General features: G+C 44.8%; 2 protein-coding genes across 7 annotated transcripts in view; both read right to left on the bottom strand.

Annotated features, from left to right (window-relative positions):
* Positions 1–18,771, bottom strand: part of bbs4 (Bardet-Biedl syndrome 4) — a 28,566-nt gene extending 9,795 nt beyond the window's left edge. Inside the window, exons 1-17 of one of the 3 annotated variants that reach the window (XM_055662841.1) lie at positions 18,658–18,771; positions 17,104–17,213; positions 15,900–15,954; positions 15,265–15,344; positions 14,634–14,697; positions 13,666–13,777; positions 13,056–13,128; positions 12,637–12,690; positions 9,567–9,694; positions 8,640–8,694; positions 7,749–7,817; positions 6,393–6,545; positions 4,892–5,063; positions 4,488–4,557; positions 3,229–3,373; positions 2,796–3,009; positions 2,500–2,625 (exon numbers count right to left, since the gene is read on the bottom strand). In XM_055662841.1, the coding sequence (XP_055518816.1) occupies positions 2,531–2,625; positions 2,796–3,009; positions 3,229–3,373; positions 4,488–4,557; positions 4,892–5,063; positions 6,393–6,545; positions 7,749–7,817; positions 8,640–8,694; positions 9,567–9,694; positions 12,637–12,690; positions 13,056–13,128; positions 13,666–13,777; positions 14,634–14,697; positions 15,265–15,344; positions 15,900–15,954; positions 17,104–17,127 (1,563 nt within the window). In that variant the 5' untranslated portion in view covers positions 17,128–17,213; positions 18,658–18,771 and the 3' untranslated portion in view covers positions 2,500–2,530. Of the gene's footprint in view, positions 1–2,474; positions 2,626–2,795; positions 3,010–3,228; positions 3,374–4,487; positions 4,558–4,891; positions 5,064–6,392; positions 6,546–7,748; positions 7,818–8,639; positions 8,695–9,566; positions 9,695–12,636; positions 12,691–13,055; positions 13,129–13,665; positions 13,778–14,633; positions 14,698–15,264; positions 15,345–15,899; positions 15,955–17,103; positions 17,214–18,392; positions 18,413–18,657 lie in introns of those variants that run through there. The other 2 variants (XM_055662839.1, XM_055662840.1) reach the window with 2 other exon arrangements.
* Positions 18,772–23,578: 4,807 nt separating this feature from the next.
* Positions 23,579–25,074, bottom strand: part of LOC129713642 (E3 ubiquitin-protein ligase ARIH1) — a 50,270-nt gene continuing 48,774 nt past the window's right edge. For all 4 annotated transcript variants that reach the window (XM_055662845.1, XM_055662847.1, XM_055662846.1 and 1 more), the window contains one exon: positions 23,579–25,043. In XM_055662845.1, the coding sequence (XP_055518820.1) occupies positions 24,959–25,043 (85 nt within the window). In that variant the 3' untranslated portion in view covers positions 23,579–24,958. The remainder of the gene's footprint in view (positions 25,044–25,074) is intronic.

The following is a 25,074-nucleotide window of genomic DNA, read 5'->3' on the forward strand; positions in this document are numbered from 1 at the left end:
TGTTTTCAGCTGGTGAAAGATGATGTGTAAATTAGCTGGGGAATCTGCAGACAGGTGTTTCCAGGGTGGATCCTGCATGAGTCTTGTTATCTCAGCCAGTTCTTGATGTCAGGTGGAGCAAATCAAATTGGTAGAAGGGGATTGTTGGTGGCACTCACCCAGGCCAGGACTGATGTTGGTGACTCACACCTACTGGTCTCATCATCATTCCTGATTGCACCATCAGATTACAGAGCTTGAATCTGATCTGATGTGCGGTTTATTTCAGTCTCGGGCATGTGCTTAGTAATCAAGTTGGCAAAACGCCATGTTAAGGTGTGCCTGTTGCTTTAGGACACATCTCATTGAGCAGGAGTGATGGTACGATAAAGGATGTGGCCGGCCAGGTTACAACAGAGTTGTTCAGAGCGGCCAGAGGGCTGATGGATCTACTGCTGCTTCCAGTTCCTGTGTCTACACGTTGAGTGCCGCTCCACAGAACCCGCCCGCCTGCGCGCAGCTCTGAGCAGTCAGACTGATGTCATCAGGACGTTTCCAGATGTAATCCAGAGGCCTAGTGAGCAATGCAGCCAACATCAGCGGCCCACCCAGATGTACCTTCCACGTAAGACCATTACAGCAGGGTGGAAGAAGCTATTCCAGCCCCAGTGCTTCAGCCAAGCAGGGCTGGGAGATTCATTCTTCCCACGCTGTGCTTTAGTCAAAGTGCATCGTACTTGTAAAAGTGGCAGGATGAAGGGTTTATCTCATAACTGAATCCATTCTATGCAACACCTCAACACTTCTGCAAAAGGACAGACTTTACAAATTCACAGATGCTGTTCACACTCTGCAACATTCACTTACAAAAGTGCAAGCATTATATACGTCTGAAATCCATTGTCATAAGCAATGCTGGGTCTCTCTTGTCACCATGCCAGGGTTGATTGTTGCTCAGGGCAAAGCTGACTTAGTAATGGATAGTGATTGAATGATCTGACACAAGAACACTATACGCCAATAGTTTTTTATTTTAGGAAATATTTATAGAGAAACCTGTGTATATTAAAACTTTTACAGATGTTTGGAATTCTTCTCCACACAGTCATCTTGCAATAGTTCAGGTTTCTCTCCCTCAGTCTGAACTTAAAAATATGCCCGGTTAAAATATTGCAATCTTATTTTGGAAAATGATAAAAGGATATCTTAATGTCGAATGTGAAGGAAAATATCTAAAATAGTGGCTGGAGTTTGTGCAGGATGAGGTGGAGACGATGAGATCCTGACAGGAACGTTCCCTCCAGCACTACTTTTCCAATTGTGACCTTCTGCATTGTTCCTCACCTCCACCCTCACCACTAGTAGTCATGCCTATGGGCTGGAGGTAGCTCTAGAATCTGTGCCTCCCTCCAACTGTAGTGATTTGCATACACCTCAAACAATGCATTTACCTACTATTCCATTACACCTTCTTCCTGAGAAATGCAGTTCACCCCAATCGCCAGTTATTCAGACCAATATACATTAATGGTTAGACCACAGATGGAATATTATTGCAGGTATCAAGACAGATTGTTGAGGTGTGGACAAGCTGCAATTTACTGAAATCATCCCAAAGAACTGGTTTTAATTGTGAGGAGAAATGAGAACAGTCCCAGTAAAATTAAGATCAGGATCAGGATGACAGGTGGGTCAAAGGGCGCTAGATAAAGGAACAAAGGAATGTTATCTCCATTGATTTAGTATCTCAAGCAAATGAAAAGGTACGAGAAGTTCAGAAATCTTTCTCCAATCCTAATCACATCAAAAATATGGATCACGAGGGATTCTTGAAGGGAACAGGGTAATTAAATATAGGTAATTGTTAGGAGCTGAGTACAGCTCTTCACTGCTTGGCCTCGGGGAATGTAGCAACCCAGCAGTGGCAATGACAGCTTTCCAGCGATGACAACCCCAACTATACAAATACAATCGACTCCAGGATGTAAGCATTAGGCTGCAACTTCATCAATCTTGACCTTTTATCCCACAGTAGCATCCTCCGTGGAGCCAATGCAAGGTGTTATCTTTGTACAAATATACTTCACTTTACTGAGATGCTTTTATGAGATTGCATGGCTTTACCTCAAAGTTCAAAATCTCTGCTCAGGAACATAACAAAATTCTGCTACCTCATGGGTTACCGCAGACAATGCGAATGTCCACGTGACCTTGGCACGAGCAAGTACCAGCGACGTAGTTCTGGGTCTGTGCAGAGTGAGTTGCCCCACTTACCTGACACTGGTGTCGACCTTGGGAGGGCTGGGATTCTGGCGGGAACAATCTTTCTCTTTCAGACGCTGCAGTGAATTGAACTTTATACACAGAAGATAGAAAACCAAAACTAATGCTTTCAAATTATTGCCGAACAATGTGTGGATAAGTGATGCCGCAGTAATGACGTCTAATAGCAGAGAGAACATTCTCCCGCAAGGCATTGGCTCAAGAGACACAGTTCAGCATGGTGCTGGTTTTAATTACCTATTCTAGGAAGCAGAGTGGGAATTGAGAGCTAGCTTGGGGTTTGCTTTCTGTTCATATCCTCAGCCGTTGTCTCTGGTTCCAATGGCAACGAGGGAGGCTTCTGGATACGAGTCAGACATCCATCTGCAGAAAGAATCAACAGTGAGTTGCCGTTAAACACATGTTGGGGCAAAGGACTGAATGGGTTGCCCTGCCCAACACTGACTGCACTTGGAGAAACTGTCACTAGCCTGCACTGTCACACAGACTAACAGCTAGCGAGTGTGTTGTGCAAGAGGAAGCAGTGGTCCTACCTGCCGACAGGTGGATGCTCTTGCTGTAGCCCGCGGCTGATGACATGGCCTGGCCCAACGCCTGGTTGGAGCCCAGAGGCTGCTGGTTCAGGCTGTGCTTGCTGCCAGGCAGCGCTGCGCGGTGCTTTGTTTTGGTGTTCTTGCCCGGCTTAGTCCAGACCAGGTTCTCCCCCACCTGAAGTGCTGCTCCAATCTTCTGAGCCATGTCTACCAACTGTGAGCAACAAACAGGCATCAAAACCTCAGCTCTCCACTTCCCTCCCCAGAAAAGAGTAAAATAGTTAATCAGAGCGACATTACTTCTGTGCTGCCATACGGCAGTTACCAGACGACTCAATGCCTGCACCAAGTGCGTGATCTTCCAGGATTGGATCAGCTCTGTTTGAATGCAGTTACAAGGTGCTTTATAAAGAATGAGAAAGTACTAGCTTACCTCTGGGTCAAACTCCAGCGAGCTGCTGCTCTCCTTCAGCCGATTAACCTTCTTCTCCATTTGCTGATACTGGTCCAGTGCTCCCTTTCGGTCCCCTTGGTTATACATCAGTATTGAATAGTTTAAATTTATCAAAGGGTTTGACCTGCAGAGGGAGAAGTGGTTGACAAATGGTGAATGGCGAGCGAGCCTCCTTCATGGTTACTCTCTGTGAGATAACTCAATGTGAAACGACGGTAAAACAAGATCAAAGCTCTGACACTGTGTTCAATAGACTGACAACAATCATCATGGGAAGAGTAGCCACACATTCTCATGTGGCAAGAGCATTTAACTACCCACAACAAAACAATTAAATACTGACTTGCTGCAGCTATATAAGCCCATTAATGAACTAACGCAGATAAATGTGCAATAATACAATCATTTAATCGTCACTAGTACCTGGTAATAGTGCAAATTATAATACTTAGTACAACGGAAACACAGTCGATAGTGAAGCTTGTTGCTAAGGCAAGTAAATATCACAGGGAAAGGTGGCACTTCATCACAACCTGAGAACAAAAGGTTTTCACTGGTGGACACAAAAAGCTGGAGTAACTCAGCTGGACAGGCAGCATCTCTGGAGAGAAGGAATGAGTGACGTTTCGGGTCGAGACCCTTCTTCAGACTGATGTCAGGGTAGTGAGCGGGACAGAGATAGAATGTAGTCGTAGACAGTAAGACTGGTGGGGGAACTGGGAAGGGGGAAGGGATGGAGAGAGAAAGCAAGGGCTATCTGAAGTTATATAAGTCAAGGTTCATACCGCTGGGGTATAAGATGTCCAAGCGAAATAAGATGTGCTGTTCCTCCAATTTGTGCTGGGCCTCGCTCTGACAATGGAGGAGGCCCAGGATAGAAAGGTCAGATTGTGAATGGGAGGGGAGTTGGTGCTGAAAAACTGCTTGGTAAACTAAGCAAAACTCAAACGGCAGATCACAGCACAGGACAGGAGGTGGTCGACTCCTCCCTGTCCAAGCTTGCAAACACTTTGTTGGAATGGAGAGGTAAACCAAGACAACCTCTGGCCCAGAACAAGCCAGCAATTGCTGAAATACCCCAGTCTGTTTCAGCACACCATTGTGGGCAGGTACCAAAGCACAAGGAATACAGAGCCTGCAACTTTACTGCACAGCTCCCATTCCATTCAGAAAACCTTGTGTGATCAGATGCCACTGAGTCTCTAAGATCCATCAACTAATTGTCCCCCGATACTCACTGGTCGAGATTCACTGCTTGATCGTAAGATCTCTTTGCATTACCAGGATCGTCCAGGTTTGTTAAGGCCACTGCAAATAGAAAAACGTGACAAACACAACAGCAGCAGCAAAGTCCCTTCCCATCTCTCTCCCCCCACTCCCCACCTGTACCTGTCCCACCCGTCCCCACCACCTGCCCGGCCCACCTGCACACCTGTACCTGTCCCACCACCTGCCCGGCCCAACTCCCCCCCACCTCCACCTGCCAGGTTACAGGGTCACCATCCACTAGTGTGCCTGCTGGTGCCAGCAGCATGTACAGCTCCCCACCAACCTCCACCTGCCCGGCCCACCTGCACACCTCCACCTGCCAGGTTACAGGGCCACCATCCACTAGTGTGCCTGCTGGTGCATGCAGACTCACCGGCCAGCAGCATGTACAACTCCCCCATCTTGGAGTGGATGTTGATGGCGGCACTCAGGAAGTGGAATGCAGATGCGTACTGTTGCATGGTGAGATGCACCAGCCCCAAGTTGTATAGAATCTTCCAGTCAAAGGGGGCCAGGTAGCTAGCTCGCTTCAGACAGCTGATGGCCTGCAGCAAAAGGCATGTAAACTTAACCCAGGCAGGTATGCCACATCACAGCAACATCAGTGTGCAACTCATTAACATTGCCTGAATTAAGATGCAAGTACAACTCATGCAAAATCAACCCAAGGTTGCTTTATTTGCAGATATCTCAGTGATGGGTGGAGGATTGTGAATCAGACACCAGGTATGTAGGTCGGCAAAGATCTGGCAAATGGTGAATAAATGGGCCAGTGGTCAGTGTAGATGCTGGGGCAGTTGATGTGGGGATATTAGATTACAGGGAACGCGGTGAAAGAATGGATTTGCTCTTTGAGTTAGCACAGGCACAATGGGCCACATTGCCTCCTTTTATGCCATAAGGAAAATGAGCATCTGGTGCAGATGTGATTGGCCTGCTGAGGGTGAAGTACCCAGTGTTACATTTTGCTCCTGTGCTGTGAAACATGTTGCTGGTTTTATGGAGTTTTGGGAATGCCAGTTTTTGCTACCCACATCTTATCGCAGTGCCAGCAAGCTACCAACTGTTGTCAGGGAGCTGGCATGAGGAGTATCACTGCAACAATGGATGCCCTGAGCTGCTCTATAAACTGGCTAGCCACTGTGCTGCATCGCCCCAGAGTGAGGACACTTGTTTCTACTGGGGTGATACAGACTGGAAACAGCAGAGACAGACGCAAGGGTTTGGATCAGCAGTGGATAGAGACAATGCTGGGAAACTCAACAGGCCAGCCAGCATCTATGGGAGGAGAAACAGTCAACATTACAGGTTGAAAACCCTTCATTGGGATTCAGTTTTTGCTGACTTTCAAAGACGTGGACAAATGATGTGATCAGGTTGGTGTCAATGTGACCATCAGCAGGTGTGATCACAGGTCGGGGATGGCACTTTATGTACTGAGGTACCGTGAAAATACAGCTCAGTACACACATCACTTAGATAAAGCTTAGATCAGCATCTCAGATACAGTACCAGTGTATTGCTGTGGTATATTGAGACAGTGTTACACAGTCATGAAGGAAGGAACTGCACTTGCTGGTTTAAACCGAAGATAGATACAAAATGCTGGAGTGACTCTGGCACTTTGGGTCCGAAGAAGGGTCTCGACCCGAACGTCACCCATTCCTTCTCTCCAGAGATGCTGCCTGTCCCGCTGAGTTACTCCAGCATTTAGTGTCTATCTTCAGTATAGTCGCCAGTACACACTTTGGCTCCATTTTCACAGGAGCACAGAGCAGCTGCAGAATTATATCTTCACATGAATGGAGCTCACTACCACAGAGTGGAGCCAACCCCAGCCTCCATGCTGATCCATTGCTCATCGACATACTTACAGCTACGTATTTCTTCTTGCCGAAGAAGCACATTCCAATGTTATTCCACAGGGGCGGGCTCTCAGGGATGGCATGGGCCGCTATTCTGTACTTGCTCAATGCCACGTCATAGTCATTGTGAGACTGCATCATGCTGCCTGCAGCCAGAATGGCCTGAACACAACAAACAGGAGCCAAGAATTACACTGCACACCTCAAGTAACACAAAGATCCAACACAACGGGTGGGGCTGCTGTCTCACAGCCCCACAGATTCAACTGGGTGCTGATAGTATAGAGTTTGCACATTCTCCCTGAGACTGGCTGGGTTTCCTCCGGGTGCTCTGGCTTCCTACCACATAACAAAGATGTGCGGGATTGGAGGTTAATTGGCCCAGTGTGTAGGGAGTGGGATAACATAGAACTAGTGTGAAAGGGTGACTAATGGTCAGCATGGACTGAGTGGGCTGAAGGGCCTTTCCATGCTGTTTCTCTAAACCTAAAACCAAACATAGTCACCAGAGCAGTCTTGATGTTGTTGAGTAAACAGCCACCCTGCACAGTTTAGCATCAGCATAAAGAATATACACGGTATCTTAACCTGCCCACGCTCAATATCCTCAGCCCCATGCTCAGACTAATTTCCCCAAAACTGAACAGGAGGATCTGTTGGGATTACACAAACACTTGCTCAATCACTGCACACACTCCCGAGAGCACTAGAGAGGCTGCACAGGGAAGTGACAAGGACAGGCTTCTCAATGTTAAATACTTTGATAAAAATAGCATTTCCCATGACAGAGGGGTCAGTAATTAGCAGCTTCAAGTTAATTAGTCAACTCCTGCAATGTAAACTTCCAATTACAAAGTCAACGAAGTGAATCTTTGCTCACCCGTCCAAGGTAAGTCTGGTACAGACACCTCACAGCACCTCACAAGTCCAGGGCTGACTCGTATTCAAGCTTCAAATATCGTTTGACTTTTCCAATCTCTCACCAATGCGAATGATGTGACATTTTCCTAATTATGTTCCACCTGCCAACCCCCGCCCGGTCCTGTTAGAATGTACTCTGTACACTTTGTAACATGAATATGAATGTCTGTGCGTTCCCAGCACAACATTGCAGTTAGACACTTCCAGTGTGGACTTCACATTGAGGCCACAATGGCCGTAGAGTTTCTCCTCTATGCCAATGACCAGCCCTTTCATGAAGTTCTCAATGGAAGCGTGACAAGACATCGCAATTGTGGACCTTTCCTTAATGGGATTGTTCAGCAATAAACATTTATTATAACTTAGTTAAGGGAGAAAGTCTGTTAAATGATTGAATCTTATGAAGTTTCACAGCAGGTTCTATTCAAACAGATGAATCAGTACCTTGTAGTTGTTGGGGTTGTAGGTGAGAGCATTTCCTAGATGCTCAAAAGCTTTCTGGTAAACTCCAAGCTGAAAGCCAGAAACATTTTTACATTCAGTCTTAATATAATGTATAAATAATGTGACAGCATTATTGTGTAGGAAGGAACTGCAGGTGCTGGTTTAAACCAAAGATAAAGACACAAAAAGCTGGAGTAACTCTGCGGGTCAGACAGCATCTCTGGAGAAAAGGAATAGGTGACGTTTTTCTTCAGACTGGAGAGTCAAGGAAAAGGGAAACGAGAGATATGGACAATGGTGTAGAGAAATGTATAACAAATGAATGAAAGATATGCAAAAAGTAACGATGATGAAGGAAACAGGCCGTTGTTAGCTGTGTGCTAGGTGAGAACGAATACACAGAATGGACTCAACCAGACGACTTTGAAGCTGGTTCCCAGAACCCGCCCGATACCGAGTCGACACACGACTGCATTTGGCTCTGCTCTTCATCAGAGCATCATCAGCATGAGGAGCAGTGAGATCGCCCTTCACAAACCGACAGTGTAGGCCACAGGTAAATACACTGGAGACAAGGTGTGCAAACGGACCGGACCGGGGGGGGGTGGGGGCCAGAGAGGGGCACTAACACAGTGTGGGCTGCATGACCCAGAGACGGGCACTAACACAGTGTGGGCAGCATATGTGAGCAATGTGTACACACACCATACCATAACGGAGCAATCACATTTTAGTAAACTCAATCTTCCTCAAAGCTTCTAAATGTTGTATGAAAATTTGACACAAATGTTCTCTGACAAACACAGTCAGTGGCTTTGTTAACACGGACAGGGGAAATGGTTAAAGCCATGTGGTCACGTGGAGAGTTTACAACACAAGTTGGAACTTTACCTGCAGGTACAGTAAGCCCAGAGTTGTCAAAAGCTCAGCATTTTCAGGTGAATACCTGTAGGAAGGAATGGCAGAGTTAAAAGAAACTAATAAGGTCAAAAACTACAGATACTGTAAATATAAAAGATATTGTGGGTATTGAGCAGATGTGGCAGCAGATGTCCGGAACAGAAACTGAATTGATCATTAGAATGAGAAGGGTTATTGGGTAGACATGATCATTGTGTTTCTCTCTCAGTAAGGACAAAGTCTTTGCTTGGATATTCTCCCCAAATAATGCTCCACTCTGCTTATCCTCTACGGTTTGCTGGTTTCACAACAGGTAACGGAACCCCCCTGTACCTCTTCTCTCCCCCACCGTGCCTGAAATTCATGAAAGGGCTAAAATCTGAAGAAGGGTCTCGACCAGAAAAGTCACCCATTCTTTCTCTCCAGAGATGCTGCCTATCCCGCTAAGTTATTCCAGCACTTTGTGTCTTTCTTTGGTTTAAACCAGCGTCTGCAGTTCCTTCCTACACAACCACCCCCAGCTCATCTGGTTAGCAGCCTTTGGAGACCGACCTCCAGCTATATCCCAACTTCCCTGATCTCTCCACCTTCCCACTTCTCTCCAAATTCTCTTCACTTTAATCAACACACTGAGAAATCTCACGTTACTAACCCTAACCCTCTGCCACTTCTAAACGTTACTATCCCTTATCATGTATCTATACACTGTAGTTGTAATCATGTATTGTCTTTTTGCTGACTGGTTAGCACGAAACAAAAGCTTTTCACTGTACCTCAGTACACGTGACAATAAACTGAACTCAACTGAACATGGCTCCCACTGTACTCTGCACTGCATTATTTCCTTCAGACATCAAAACAAATACATCATTGTAGGATGAATGAAATAATCACAACTCATCACGGTTCCACACTTACTCCACTGCTTTCTTATAAATCTCCACAGCCCCTTCGGTGTTTCCCTCCAGCAGGCAAATTTTCCCAAACACCACGAAGGTCAGATCATGTTTGCTGCTTTGTAGTGCACAGTTCAGATGAACCTTGGCCTGTGGACACAGAAACACGAGCATAAGGAACAGGAGCAGGGGTAGGGTGGGCTAACCAGCCCAAGCCGGCCCTGCCACAACACCTCATCTTTAACATCTGCCCTCCACTCAGTCCCTCCATGCACTGCTGTAAGAAACCATCACAAATATCCCCAATACCCATGTCAACTTGATTTGAAAAATCTAAATGCTGGTTGTGATATTCATGAATATGGCAGTAACTTTCCTGCTTCCCCCCACATTTACTGAGTTATACTCTGGCCAACAGGATAGTTGGTGTTTGGGAGGTTACATTCTTTGTCACAGTAACTTCTTATCCTTCCTATACTTTTCTAAGACTGGTCATAGCATGTTCCTTTCTGCAGTCAGTTTCCTCGTTATCCAAATATGGCAAAGTTCTTTAATTGCATGTTAGCCCCATTTCAGATCAAACCCTCCAGAGATGTGCCCAATATTCTGACAGCCTTTTGTTATGACCTTGTTAATCTGCACCACTTTGAAATCAAGGACACAAATGATATGTTACATATTCTACAGCAAAGATTAACAAGTCCTTTAGCCTTCCCTGCAACCAGTGCCTTGATACCCAGGACTGATCCCTGCTGAATATCCGTAATTTAAATGTGAACTGAAAGATACAAAACCATTGAGGGCTATGAGCCAAATGTAGGCAAATGGACCCATGGGTTGTTTCCATGCTGCTCTCTAATGACACAACCGAATATAGACAGTGTAGTTTTAGGCTGGCATTCTCAAATTCATCCCCAAATACAACAATATAATTACACTCCCAATAATAAGAATTGGCCATCCTTCCTACCTACTTCATTAGCATACTAGCCCAAAGGGAAACAAAATCTCATTATTGTTAATCATTTTCCCATCTTGTACTGGACATGGACCTGTGGGATGAACCATCTGGAACAGACTGGCTGTTGTACATTTCTCTCCGATGCGTTGGCATGAATCCAGGAGCCAAGGTTTCAGCAATGTAAAAGCAGTAGCTCTTCTTCCACTGCATCCTGTCTGGGCCAAGTTCATGCATTATATCCTGCAAGGATGCCCAGTGTAGGCAGTGTATCCTCTGTTAATTATCCTTCACTTAGAGTCCTTTTAAACTAAGCTCACCATCTTTGTGCTTTTAATAATCAGATACTTAAGTGCCCTTCAGGAAGTAAAACTATACAAGATGTCTCTCGGGAACATTAACAATGGATACTGGGCTATCTAACAATTTGTCAGTAATAACAAAAGATGCTGGAAATATTCAGGTCAGGCCACATCTGTGGGAAGAGAAATGTGACGTTTTAGGTTGAAGATGCTTCATCAGAATTGGGAAAGAGGCAAAGATGTTTGTGAAGCTTCAAGAAGGAACGATGTCTATGGTAGGTAAATCTTGAGTTTCCATTGGGGTAAGTTGTGAGGAAGCAGTTAGTGAATGAGAACAGAGACAGGTCGGACAGGGCATGTCTGCAACTCAGAGGGTGGAATTAATATTAAAGTTATCGGTATATTACGACTGGTGACCAATAGCTCGGGCAAGAGGTGGATTTAGGCAGCCTCATAATGGAAGAGATGGGAACATAGTCCAGGCAGCCATAGTCCAAGCTTCCAATGGACGTGAGGTTAATAACAAACAGAATATGGATCAGTTAGAAACAGCAGAATTGTGCTGATACTGGAGTTAAATTGATAAGATGCGATAAACGCACGATCACACTCTGGGTCTCACGTGATCCCCACGCCACTAAATCACTTACCTTCCAGTCGTCAAAGGCTGAAGGCTGAAGGGAGCTAATCTGCGGGCTTGCTGAAGATGCAGCTCATGGTGCACAGAAGATATTTTAGGTCCCCATTTAGTCCATGAAGCCAGTGCGCCACTGACATATACTGTGGACTGTCAGCACCACAAGTCCCTTAACCTCAGTACCTTTACCCAACACAGATCCCTCACTTAGTTTTGTAATATCCAAATGGCAGGAAAGTGTTCAAAATCAGGTTGGAAGCATTGGCAATCATGTGGAGCCAGAGGTGCTGAGACAACAATGCGTCTCACCTTCACCAGAGACCAGTGGCAGACAGTCACTACCTTTCTACATGGCTTTAAGGTGAGAGCTCAAAGTCTAAAGGAGATGTGCGGGGCAGCTTTTATTTTACACACAGAGGGAGTTGAGAGCCTGGAACATGGTGCTAGGGTTGGTGGTCGAGGCCAATATAATAGTGGAATTTAAGAAACATTTGGATAGGCACGTGGATATGCAGGGAATGGAGGGATATGGATTATGTGCAGGTAGATAAGAAATAGTTTGGCATCATATTTGGCACAGACGTTGTAGGCCAAAAAGCCTGTTTTTGTGTTCTAATTCCCCTTTTCTTGCAGCTTGTAGTTAACGCCACACTCCCACTAGGGGACGTAGTTTCTCCAAACTTACACCATCAGTTTTTTTCAATATTTTAAATATACTTGAGTCATTATAAAGAATGGCCTTCAGGCCCACAACATTCATGTTGACCATCCAAGTTCCAATTATTCTTGCAGTTTTCTAAACAATGACCTCATGACATATAAAGACAAGCTAATTTAATACAGAAGGCATGACATTTTACTTTGCATCCAATCCATGGTGTTTCTCTTCTGGAAGTGTTATATGGGATAGTATTGTTTTGTTGCTGTCCCTGCCATGGGAGTGTTTGACTGGACAATGCAGAGGCAGTATCCAACTCATGCTCTCGACTCTCTCCATGATGGTGTCTTAACAGCAGCAACTTTCAACTCGTATTCATCTTTGTTTAAAACCCTAATTTTGACACTTTCAAAATGTCAAAACACTTCATGCACAATATCCATTCTTTGCATTGACAGCGTTAGTCTTGATGAGCAGAAAAATATAGACAATAAATGATTCTGCAGTGAAGCGTTTAGAAGTTGTATAGTTAGTTACCTTCTCAAAATTCTTCAAGTGCATAAAGCAGACTCCCAGATTGTGACTGATTTCCTAAATGGATGTAAGTGGAACAGAGGAAAAATTACATGGGATATCTGTAGATGGAATGGCAATCATTCTCATTAATAGATTAATAAAATGTGCAACATATTCCAAACCTCTTATCACCCACTGTGTGTTTCTTAATTTCATACTCAACTATGATTTTTATGTTACCAGCAGAGATAGTTGATATATACTCCATCAGTTGCTCTTGGAAATGCTGGTAAAAATGTTAGTAATTCCAGTGAATATTACCCTGGTTTAATCAGTAGAATGTGTTCATTCAAACTTTTAAATCCATGTTTGGATTAATAGTGCAACGTGATAGTGTCACGCTTAATATTGTGTCCTCGAGGTTTAATCGTGTAACTTACCCAATCCTTTTCATTGAGTTTAGCAGCTTCACTGTAAACTTCAATAGCTGCCTTGTGTTTCCCAAGCAAAAACCTAAGGAGAAAGAAGAATATTCAGCCGTCCTCCACTGACAGGAAGGAAACACACTACAATATTCCAAAGCACTTTGAAGTCAATGGCAACACCAGAGTTGCAGAGAGCACTGGTAAGGTGAACAGTCTTGGAAAGTATGTGGCCCAGGTGCTGAAGGCGTTACTACTGAAGGCACAATGGAGGTGGATAGTGAAGATCACAGGGTAGTTCTCACAGCAATTGTCACAAACTGACTAATAGGAGGTGGCAGAGGCTGTGAGAAACAAAAAATAATCTGTATTCATGGACAAGAATTATCAATATACAAAGATAGAAATTAGATGGTTGGCATCTGGGGTTTGGGCAAGGAATTAGCCGTGCGGTTGTGAGGGGTAAGGTGTCGTGACACGGGCAGGTTGTGTGGTGCGATGGGGAAGGGACAGGGCTATTTACTGAATAGTATGGAAATTAGGACAGTGAAGATCAGAATTAGAATTAGAAGGCATAAGCCTGCTCCACACGGACATCTTTCAGTTAATGCTGTCGTGCACAACTTACAGTGATCTAGCAACCTGTTTCAAGTTGTCCACGTTCTGCGGGTTTAGAATCGCACAGGTCTGAAACAGTTCAAAGGATTCTTGAATCTTTCCTTCCAAACGGAATATTAGTGCTGAAACAAGAGTTTGGACATACTTGACAGGCTACACATACCAAACCACAAGCTCTACGATGCAACTTCATAGATGATAAATGAACAGATGACCAGATCTTGTTTATTTGCAATGAAAGGAGAAACATCTGATCTCAAATTTAAAATAGTCACAGAAATAGTTGTACGTGTCTTCCAGAGCAGAGCTGAGCTACAATGGCCAGTGACAGGGAAGGGAGAGCTCCGACCTGCTCATCGATGTTCCACACCACTCACTCACAGCCCAGTGGGGAATTCAATAAATCTGGCCAAGATAGACACAGAGTGCTGGAGTAACTCAGCGGGTCAGGCCACATCTCTGGAGAAAAAGGATGTTTCCAGTTGGGACCCTTCTTCACATCTGACCCGAAATGTCACCCATCCTTTTTTTTCCAGAGATGCTGCCTGACTCTGTGTACTCCAGCACTTTGTGTATATCTTTGGTATAAACCAGCATCTGCAGTTCCTTTCTACATACTCAATAAATCAGGCCTTTTGTATGGTGGCGCCTGAAGGAAATATTCACCAAAGCTGCTTGGTTATCATAAATATCTCACATTCACTCCCTTGTAACCCCAGTTCATATTGTATCGCTCATTCCCAATGCCATGTGTCACAAGCCGGACGGTCAGTGTGTTATCATGCAGGCTTATACTGAGTAGTAAAGCAAACCTCACTTCTCCGTACTGCTACTGAAGCACCAAAGGCCCATCAGCAGCTTCTAACTGCAGCACAAATTTCCCAATGATCCCTAACCCCGCCCCACCACTCAGAGAGCCACTAACGTTGGACAGTTTTAAATAGCCCGAATTGCTCTGTATACTGTGTAACATATCACCTTGTACATAGACAGCATATTCACACATCCCCTGCGTCTCCTGCAGCTGTTCTTTGATGATTGCCTGAAAAATAATTGACAACTGTTGATGGTCTCCTGATGCAACAGCCCAGTGTCCCAGCAACAAGGTAATCCTTACACTCATTAAGCACTGGAAGAACCACTTTCCTCACTTTGAAGAAAGAACATGAGAGCATTTTGAGATAATACAGACAGCAGTTTAAGCCTGCATCATATTCCTCCGGTTACTATTCTAGAACACCATTGCAGTGAGACCTTGTAGCTCAGAGCAGGAATATATATGCATTTACATCAGCAATATGATAAAGGAGATTGCCCACAGAAAACAAACTACAATCAGTCCACAATGCCATGGTAGCACGGAGCTCCTCCTCGTTATCCTGCCCTGCCCACTGACAGGGTATTTCTCAGGATTACTCGAAGGAAACAGAAAATGTAACCAGTAATTTAGTCCCAAGCAAATCTGACCACAATTTGTGCTTGAGCACTTGGCTTGCTTTGCAGCCACAGAAAGCTTTCCTCTCGCTGGAAGGCGTGCACGTTTGAACTGGTATTTGTCCGTGTGTGAAGGAAGCAGGACCCTTCTTCAGTTAAATGAATCCACGCTCACCTTGCAGGTCTCATAGTCCTTCCTAATATAATGCAAATGTATCAGCCAGTTCCTTCTCTCCAGAATGGGAAGTTCTGGTGCTGTATAGGGAAGATCAACATAAAACACCATTCAGAAACCGCTGACACATCCAATGCACAGAATAATGTTCCCGGAATTGCTGGCACAACAATCCTTTCAGAAAACAGAAGTCTAACAAGAGGAGATATCATTTCCACTCCAAACAATCTATAGATATGCTGTTATAAATCCTCTACATTTGTACAACAGCTGGATGTTCCTGATCCAACGTCTCATCTGATGCAGTGTCGTAGCAGTAAACATCCTATTATGGGTGCTATCTATATGCAGTTGAATGGGTTTGATGTTCCCAATATTTAGCTAGAGATAAATGCAACATCCATTAAGGGTGGGGAACATTGCTACTGATCATTAACTCTCTGGGTGTCGATGCATGTGATGGCAACTGCTGAAGTAAGAATTGGTTTGGCTGTGATGTCTCTGATCAAAGGGCCAAATACTCCCGACATACAGCACATGTCTGAGACAGCACACAACATCCCTGTACACCTCTGAGCAAGGCTAGGAGGGTAACACTAACTCAAGCATAAATGAAACAGAAGAATGAACCTCACCTTTTTTCGATCGTAATTTCCTAATATCAGCTGAAGCATCAGACTGTTGTAGAATCTGGAGAAATTGAATTCAGAAATGCAGTGAATCAAATGGCAACTCACATCCCATCCCCATAATCAGTGGAACCTGATCTCACATCCCACCCCCATCATCAGTGGAAACTGATCTTCCAAGAATATTTACCACATTCCTATTTCCCAATTTGTTGTAATTTTTTGGGGCCCCAGTGTCCCTCCAGAGCAGTCTTGCACTAAACATTATGCCCTTTATTCTGTATCTGTACTTGATTGTAATCATGCATTGTCTTTCCACTAACTGGATAGCACGCAACAAAAATGTTTCCATTGTATTTTGGTATAAATGGGAATAATAAACTAAACTAAGGGTCTGCTGAGGTTAGATACATAATAAAGCCCCTCGGCACTATCCCATCAATGTACCACAATAAAGGAAGGAAAACCCAAAGTGTGTGATTCTTATTACTCCTGACAAAATAAACATGTTAGGTCTGATGGGCGCATTTGTTGGTGCGAGTTAGAAACATAGAAACATAGAAAATAGGTGCAGGAGCCTTCGCGCCTGCACCGCCATTCAATATGATCATGACTGATCATCCAACTCAGTATCCCGTACCTGCCTTCTCTCCACACCCCCTGATCCCCAGTTAGGAGACATCCACTCCATGTCCATGAAGGAAATGGATTGAAACTTTCCAAAATGGACAGGGAAAACATTCAATCTATAGGTCTCTGACAAGCTTTGGGGTTTTTTTTGTGACTTTTTAAAAATGTGCTGTAAAAATCTACCCAGAAATAACAAAACCCAAATTGTGTTTTAAGACAAAAAAACAAAATGCTAGAGGAACTCGGCAGGTCAGGCAGCATCCGTGGAGGCAACGGTCCAGGAACATTTTGGATTGAGATCGGAAAGATTATCTGCCCATTCCCTCTACAGATGTTTCCTGAACCGCTGAGTTCCTCCATCATTTTGGTTTTTGCTCAAGGTTCCAGCATCTGTAGTTAGCGGAGTCAGGGGATATGGGGAGAAGGCAGGAACGGGGTACTGATTGGCGATGCTCAGCCATGATCACATTGAATGGCGGTGCTGGCTCGAAGGGCCGAATGGCCTACTCCTGCACCTGTTGTCCTTTGTCTATTGTTACTTGTGTCACCTTGTGTTTTTAGATATTTGATTGTTACTTACAGGTTCTTTCTCCAAATCTGCCATTCTGTTGCAGTAGTCAGTTGGACAGATCAAAAGATGCACCAATTTCCAACAGGTCCACTCACAGGCTCACAGTCCTTACAATCTGCCTGTTTATTAAAAAAAATATGAAATACCAATAACAACTATTGTAGGATCCATTTCCTGTCCCAGCTTCTCAACCTGTACTACAAGTCAGCACGTATGTTTCCAGTTCAATTAATCTGTTTTTAATAACAGGTTGGAGTAATAGGTAAATGCTGATGATGTCTGGACCTCCAAATGTCAGAGAGACCTATTAGCAAGTTTGAAGCCAATGGATAGACAATGGCAGCATAGATCAGGAAAATATGTAGAGGGTGCGAAAGAGGTTTATGAATTACTCTAGCACTGTATGACTTTTTTGGAAACTGACTCCTGCAGTTCCTTGTTTCTACAATTTACCAGAAAGTTGTCAGGATTAGAGGGTGTTTAGCTACAGGAGGCGGATGGACAAACGTGTGGATTGTTTCCCTAGAATTGTCAAAGGGGAGAGCTGATAGAAATTTATAAAGTTATGAGAGGCGTGGATAGGGTAGACAGTCAGAACCTTTCTCCCAGGGTCGAAATGTCAAAGACTAGAGCGTGTAGCTTTATGGTGAGAGGTGGGAAATGTAATTGGTGTGTGCTGTGCAATCTTTGTGCAGTGTCTGCGGAGTGGGTCGCTGGGGGACCTCCACAGCCCTGGGCTGCGCGGTGATCAGGTGCTGCTCCAAGAGTCTGAGTGCTTGGATTAGACGCAGCATGCAGCGACATGGAGCAGTGGTGGAGGATATTGACTACATGGTCCGGTCAGACTGACCCCTGCAACTTCAACTCAGTGCAGCCGCCAGGACAACGGGCCTTGATGGAGTTAAGAATCTTCTTAACCCTTCGAGCTGGCATCTTCTCGCACCTATTTTCTATTTTATATTGGTTAACATTTTAAAATTGAACAAGATGTCGCTGGAAATGTGGAGCCTCTTGTGTACTGTCTCGGTGTCATCCACTATTGTCACATTCTTGTACTTAAGTCTGATTGTGCCTATATTTGGTAAGATTTTTACTGAACTGTATGCCAAAAGGGAATTCCACTGTCCCTAGGTACAAGTAACATAAAGTACCATTGAGTGGATGTGGAGAGGATGTTTCCACTAGTGGGAGAGAGAGATAGATTGTTGATTAGTGCGGGTGTCAGGGGTTATGGGGAGAAGACAGGAGAATGGGGATAGGAAGGAGAGATAGATCAGAGATTGAATGGAGGAATAGACTTGATGGGCCGATTGGCCTGACTCTGCTCCTGTGTCCCGTGACCTGATGAACCACAGTGCGGGCTGGGGCTGGGCCCGGCGTTACCACGGCAACCAGCCGCCGCTACCTCGGCCCAGCCCCGGGCCTCCCCCCGCCGGCCTGTGGTACTCGTCCCCCGCCCGCTGCAGACACCGCCTCCCCGGCGCCGCTCCCGGCCCCAGCCCCAGTCCCAGCCCCGTCCCGGGCCCCAGCGCCCTCATCCCCGCCCCGTCCCGCCCCGCTCACCCCCGGGCCCGGCCTCGGCCTCGGCCGCCATCACACTGCGCGCCTCCTCCGCCCCGGCCTTCCCCCGCTCTGTGACGTCAGCGCGCTGTACGTGCCCGCCCGACCAGCATCTGTAGCCCCTTCACATCTGGTAGACCAGCATCTGTAGCCCCTCCACATCTGGTAAGCCAGCATCTGCAGCCCCTCCACATCTGGTAGACCAACATCTGCAGCCCCTCCACATCTGGTAAACCATCATCTGTAGCCCCTCCACCTGGTAGACCCTCCACATCTGGTAGACCAACATCATCTGTAGCCCCTCCACATCTGGTAGACCATCATCTGTAGCCCATCCACATCTGGTAGACCATCATCTGTAGCCCCTCCACATCTGGTAGACCAGCATCTCTGGTAAACCATCATCTGTAGCCCCTCCACATCTGGTAGACCATCATCTGTAGCCCCTCCACATCTGGTAGACCATCATCTGTAGCCCCTCCACATCTGGTAGACCAACATCTGTAGCCCCTCCACATCTGGTAAACCAGCATCTGCAGCCCCTCCACATCTGGTAGACCAGCATCTGCAGCCCCTCCACATCTGGCAAGCCATCATCTGTAGCCCCTCCACATCTGGTAAACCAGCATCTGTAGCCCCTCCACATCTGGTAAACCAGCATCTGTAGCCCCTCCACATCTGGTAAGCCATCATCTGTAGCCCCTCCACATCTGGTAAACCAGCATCTGTAGCCCCTCCACATCTGGTAAACCAGCATCTGTAGCCCCTCCACATCTGGTAAACCAGCATCTGCAGCCCCTCCACATCTGGTAGACCAGCATCTGTAGCCCCTCCACATCTGGCAAGCCATCATCTGTAGCCCCTCCACATCTGGTAAGCCATAATCTGTACCAACATCTGTAGCCCCTGTAGCCCCTCCACATCTGGTAAGTCAGCATCTGCAGCCCCTTCCTCCACATCTGGTAAACCAACATCTCCTAACTGGGGATCAGGGGGTAGGGAGAGAAGGCAGGTATGGGATACTGATGTGGATGATCAGCCAAGATCATATTGAATGGTGGTGCAGGCTCGAAGGGCCGAATGGCCTACTCCTGCACCTATTTTCTGTTTCCTCCACATCTGGCAAGCCAGCATCTGTAGCTCCTTCCCACATTGCATTTCCTGGTTGTCCTGCTCAAGCCTGTTCTGATCATTGCCCATCGTGCAAAAATGAAATGCTGTGGCACTTGTTAGTAAATGGATTAATGAGACCCGAGATAGACACAAAAAGCTGGAGTAACTCAGTAGGTCAGACTGCATCGCAGGAGAAAAGGAATGGGTGACATTTTGGGTCAAGACACTTCTTCAGTTCTTCAAACGTGACCTGCTGGGGAGCAGAGTCTCCAAGTAGCTCTGTCTTGACCATTGCAAACCAGCAGCAACAATGAGGCTGGCAATAAATTCTGATTTCATGTCTCCATGCCAAGGTTCTCCAAATGTGCAAATCTGTTAGTAACAATTATTCCAATCTGAGAGTGGCGGCTCTGTGCATCGAAGCGTTCAGTCTTTTGCTGATGTGCCAACAAGAAAGTCAAAACAAGATGTTTTCTTTTTGCAACTGGAATAGATCAATTGCTAACATACGGCCGGTGGAAGTCAGGTGGAAAGGTATGTAACTTTAATTTTAGAGTTACTGCTTTGCAAAGACTTTCCCAATCCAATTTACTATTTTACATAGCGAAAAAGAAACTGCTCCCAACAGCAAATCTGTGACGCGACTCCCTTTCACTCTCCTCCTTCCAAAGTACTGATCTGCCTGGAATGGCCCAACGCAATTTGAGACATTGCAGTCTTCAAAATTACATGTTAGGATAATGGCAACAGAGATCAATTAGAACTTAGTTTAGCATTAAAATTATTCTGATTCTAATTCCATGCTAGTTTCCACTATCCTTCACTGGCTATCCTTAGAGTGTAATCTGTCTTGGAAAATAAACACCCCTTAATGCTCCTGTCTGACCAAGACTTCTGCAACTGCTCCAAATATCACTCTTTCAGGAACACCATAAATGCCACTTTCCTTGATTCTGCCTTTACTGTCAAAAAAGTGTTCCATTGCAGCACTCCACCATTTAAGCTTAGCAAATGGGAACATTACTTTAAGCGCATTCAGAAAGTATTCAGACCCCTTCACTTTTTTCACATTTTACGTTACAGCCTTATTCTAAAATCAATTCATTGTTTTTATCATCAATCTACACCCAATACCTCATAATAAAAGTGAAAACAGGTGTTTAGAATTTTTTGTAAAGTAATTAAAAAGAAATAACTGAAATATCACATTTTCATAAGTATTTAGACCCTTTACTCAGTACTTTATTGAGGCACCTTTAGCCAGCGATTACAGCCTCAAGACTTCTTGGGTAGGACACTACAAGCTTGGCACACCTGTATTTGGGTAATTTCTCCCATTCTTCTCTGCAGATCCTCTCAAGCTCTGTCTGGTTGGAGGGAGCGTCGATGCACAGCTGTTTTCAGGTCCAGAGATGTTCAATTGGGTTCAAGTCCGAGCTCTGGCTGGGCCGCTCAAGTACATTCACAGCTTTGTCACAAAGCTAGTCATGCGTTGTCTTGACTGTGTGCTTAGGGCCGTTGTCCAGTTGGAAGGTGAACCTCTGCCCCAGTCTGAGGTCCAGAAGGCTCTGGAGCAGGTTTTCATCAAGGATCTCCCTGTACTTTGCTCCGTTAATCTTCCCCGTGATCCTGACTAGTCTCCCAGTTCCTGCCACTGAAAAACATCCCCACAGCATGATGCTGTCACCACTATGCTTCACCGTAGGTATGGTATTGGCCAGGTGATGAGCGGTGCCTGTTTCCTCCAGACGTGACACTTGGCATTCAGGCCAAAGAGTTCAATCTTGGTTTCATCAGACCAGAGAATCTTATTTCTCATGTTTTGTGAGTCCTTTAGGTGCCTTTTGGCAAACCAAGCAGGCTGTCATGTGCCTTTTACTGAGGAGTTACATCTGGCCACTCTACCATAAAGGCCTGATTGGTGGGAGTGCTGTAGACTTTCTGGAAGGTTCTCCCATCTCCACAGAGGAACTCTGGAGCTTTGTCAGAGTGACCATCGGGTTCTTGGTCACCTCCCTGACCAAGGCCCTTCTCCCCGATTGCTCAGTTTGGCCGGGCGGCTAGCTCCATTAAGAGTCTTGGTGGTTCCAAAGTTCTTCTATTTAAGAATGACAGAGGCCACTGAGCGCTTCGGGACCTGCAATGCTGCAGAAATTGTTTTATACCCTTCCCCAGGTCTGTGTCTCGACACAATCCTGTCTCGAAGGTCTACGGAGAATTCCTTCGTCTTCATAGCTTGGTTTTTGCTGACATGCACTGTCAACTGTGGGACCTTATATAGACAGGTGTCCAATAAATTTAAATTAGCACTAGTGGACTCCATTCAAGTTGCAGCAACATCTCAAGGATAATCAATGGAAACAGGGTGAACCTAAGCTCAATTTTGAGTGTCATAGCAAAGGGTTTGAATACTTATTTAAATGTAATATGTCAGTTCATTTTAATTACTTTGCAAAAACACCTATTTTCGCATCTTCAATCTGGGGTATTGTGTGTAGACTGATGATTAAAAAAACGAATTTAATCCATTTTAAAATAAGGCTGTAACATAACAAAATGTGGAAAAAGTGAAGGGATCTGAATACTTTCTGAATGCACTGTATTCAGAAGTCTAATATTTAGGAGGAAGACATATGCCTTTTTTCCTACCTTGACATCTTCAGACACCATTTGCAATGGCTTAAGGATTTTATTTTGCATTCTAAGGTTAATGATAAATTAAAATTCAGTAAAATTAGAAAACATTCTTTTCCTTCTTTGTCAAAAGTGCATTTATTGGGTTTAAAGTTTCACTGTGCTGGTGCCAAACCCACATGTCCTCAGAACAGTATTTCTTGGACCAGAACAGTGTGATGTATTAATCCCATGATAATCATTCAGTAACTGTTCTGACCTGGATGAAAGGAGGACACATAAGAAAAGGTGGAATGGAAATGGATTTTTAGCATCGTCAGTCCCCCTACCCACAACAGTTCATCCGCTGTATGACAGAGCAGACCCAATGGCAAGGTGTTTCCAAAAAGAGAACCCCCCTTTCGTGCAATCTCTTGGCACGGACAGACCTCACTGGCCTTCTCATCTGTTAGAAATTTTCTATGATACACCTCTTTGTCACTTCAGTGCTTAACACTGAATTACCAGCAAACCTAAACTGCTTAAAACTCCTAGACAGATGAACCCATAAACAACAGGAACACAGCACATCATGCAAGCAGAAGCTTCTGTACCTTCTGATAGCAAGTGAAAGTGCCACAGGTGGCCTTGGCTTAATTCATAGAGTATTCCTGCAGGCAAGGCTAATTTGTCAGCTTTTCCGTTTTGTAAGCAACCCTGAATATTTCAGAAAATAGGGTTGATGACTTCAGTGAGCGATGACGCTCAGCTTCCTGCTGGGTTTGCATGGTAAGGTCAAACACATGGATCTCCATTTGCCAAACAGTCGCTGCTATTTACTCTCATCGGGACTGGTTTCTAACAGGATTGTACTTTCCCCATCAACTGGGCAACAACGCAGTACAAGATGAAACACTCTGAGCATTCCAGACACAAATACTTTTTTTCTACTTGCGTTTCTAGGTGACATCACAGGAAGTCAACAGCAACACTGGAGATTGCAGAGTAGTCAAAACCATGAACTCCCAGACAAGTCCACAACCCTTCTCGTTTGTAGAATACAGTACAGATTAAAAGCATGCTTCCCAATTTGAGTACAATCATGTCTGTGAGCTACACATGATGGCTGAGAAGTTCATGCTTCTTCTTTGCCCTGCTCCACACTCTCATCTCACAAGCACTGGAAGCCACGCAAGGATTACCCAAATTAAACCTTTATCGTCAGTAAATGCTTTGCAGTATTCAAGTTTTACAACTGTGTAAGTTTGTCATGGATTCATCCATTACAGCTACAATTCTTTCATTGTTTGAGAATTTGACAATACATTGTCCCAGTGCAATAAAAGGAGAAACAAAATAAACGTTCTATAGCATAGGGTTAAGGAATCCAATGCCTGGTCTTAATCTCAGACAACTTTCTTTGATATAATGAATTAAATGACACAATAAATTAGAACTACCCAATATTTGATGCAGAGGTTTAGATGCAGCTTGGGAACGCAGCAGTTCAAGCAATGATCCTTCAACCCTGACCTCTCTACCCCAGCGTAGCAATACAGGCAGAACTCAGCAAGGACAGCAGCCATCATCATCCAGGGCACTGGTGGTGTGGGGAGAGACAGGCTGAACATTGCTCTCTTCCAAATGTTACATGTCTGTATCACTCCTACTGTCTGACGAGATCTGTACAATTTTACAGGTATTTTTTTTATTTTTATACAGCAACAGTGAACATAGAAAGTACTGGGGGCTTGTGCCGAAGCTGGAGGTGACTGTCGTTAGCTGTAGCAGAGTAGAAAAGCAATGAGAAAAAGAGGGAAGCGGTGAACATTAGGGAAACCCAACAGCACCAGGACTCGGCTCGAGTCGACAACTAGTACTATGGAATATCACAAGGTTAAAAACTTGCTTTTCATTTTAAAAGGGGAAGGACAAAGAGCAGAAAATTCAATCCACATTCCACTAACAGCGCTGAGGTCAAAGGTTAACAAACCTAAAGAAACTGCACAGCAAATATACATATTCTTGAAGGTTTTTAAAGAATAAATATTTTTTTTGTAATTAAACATTATGCAAACACGTGCCACGCTTGCTCTCGCTCAACCATGCATATGCGCTATGTACAATTTGAAAAATACTGTGTCCTCCTTTTAAAAGTCATATACAAAGGTAACCCCAGAGTGCTGCCTTACATTAGCCAATCAACATTCACAAACAGGGAACCTACATACAATTAATGACTGGCTGGAAAAGAGGAGCCAGGTCAGTTCAATTACTACACACAGGGAAAATGAATAAATGAAAGGAAACAGAAGATGGTTCAGCTCTCAGAATGTAGCTACATTACAGATCAAAGCTGGAGGGTTTTTTAGTGTGTCACACCCTTCATCCACTTACAATACTGTTGTACATTTTGTGGTTTTTATCTACTTTTTTATTACAATATAATTTACTTAAACTTTCCATTAACAAAAAGTAGGGTAGAACTCCAGCAGTGTCTGCAAGGGCCAGTGCCGCCCACTTTATTTGCATCAGCACTCTGTTGCTAACGGGTTGACAGTTCAATGCAAGCCGAGCCTCAGTCCTCGATGTACTCCCAGAGGTCTTTCTCATAGCCTTCATGCACGTGCTGTAGTAACACCTTCCTCCGGCTCTCACAGTATCTGAGAAAGGGAACAGAGAGGCAACTTTTCA

Source organism: Leucoraja erinacea, chromosome 36 (assembly GCF_028641065.1).
Source record: "Leucoraja erinacea ecotype New England chromosome 36, Leri_hhj_1, whole genome shotgun sequence".
Classification (NCBI taxonomy): Eukaryota; Metazoa; Chordata; class Chondrichthyes; order Rajiformes; family Rajidae; genus Leucoraja; species Leucoraja erinaceus.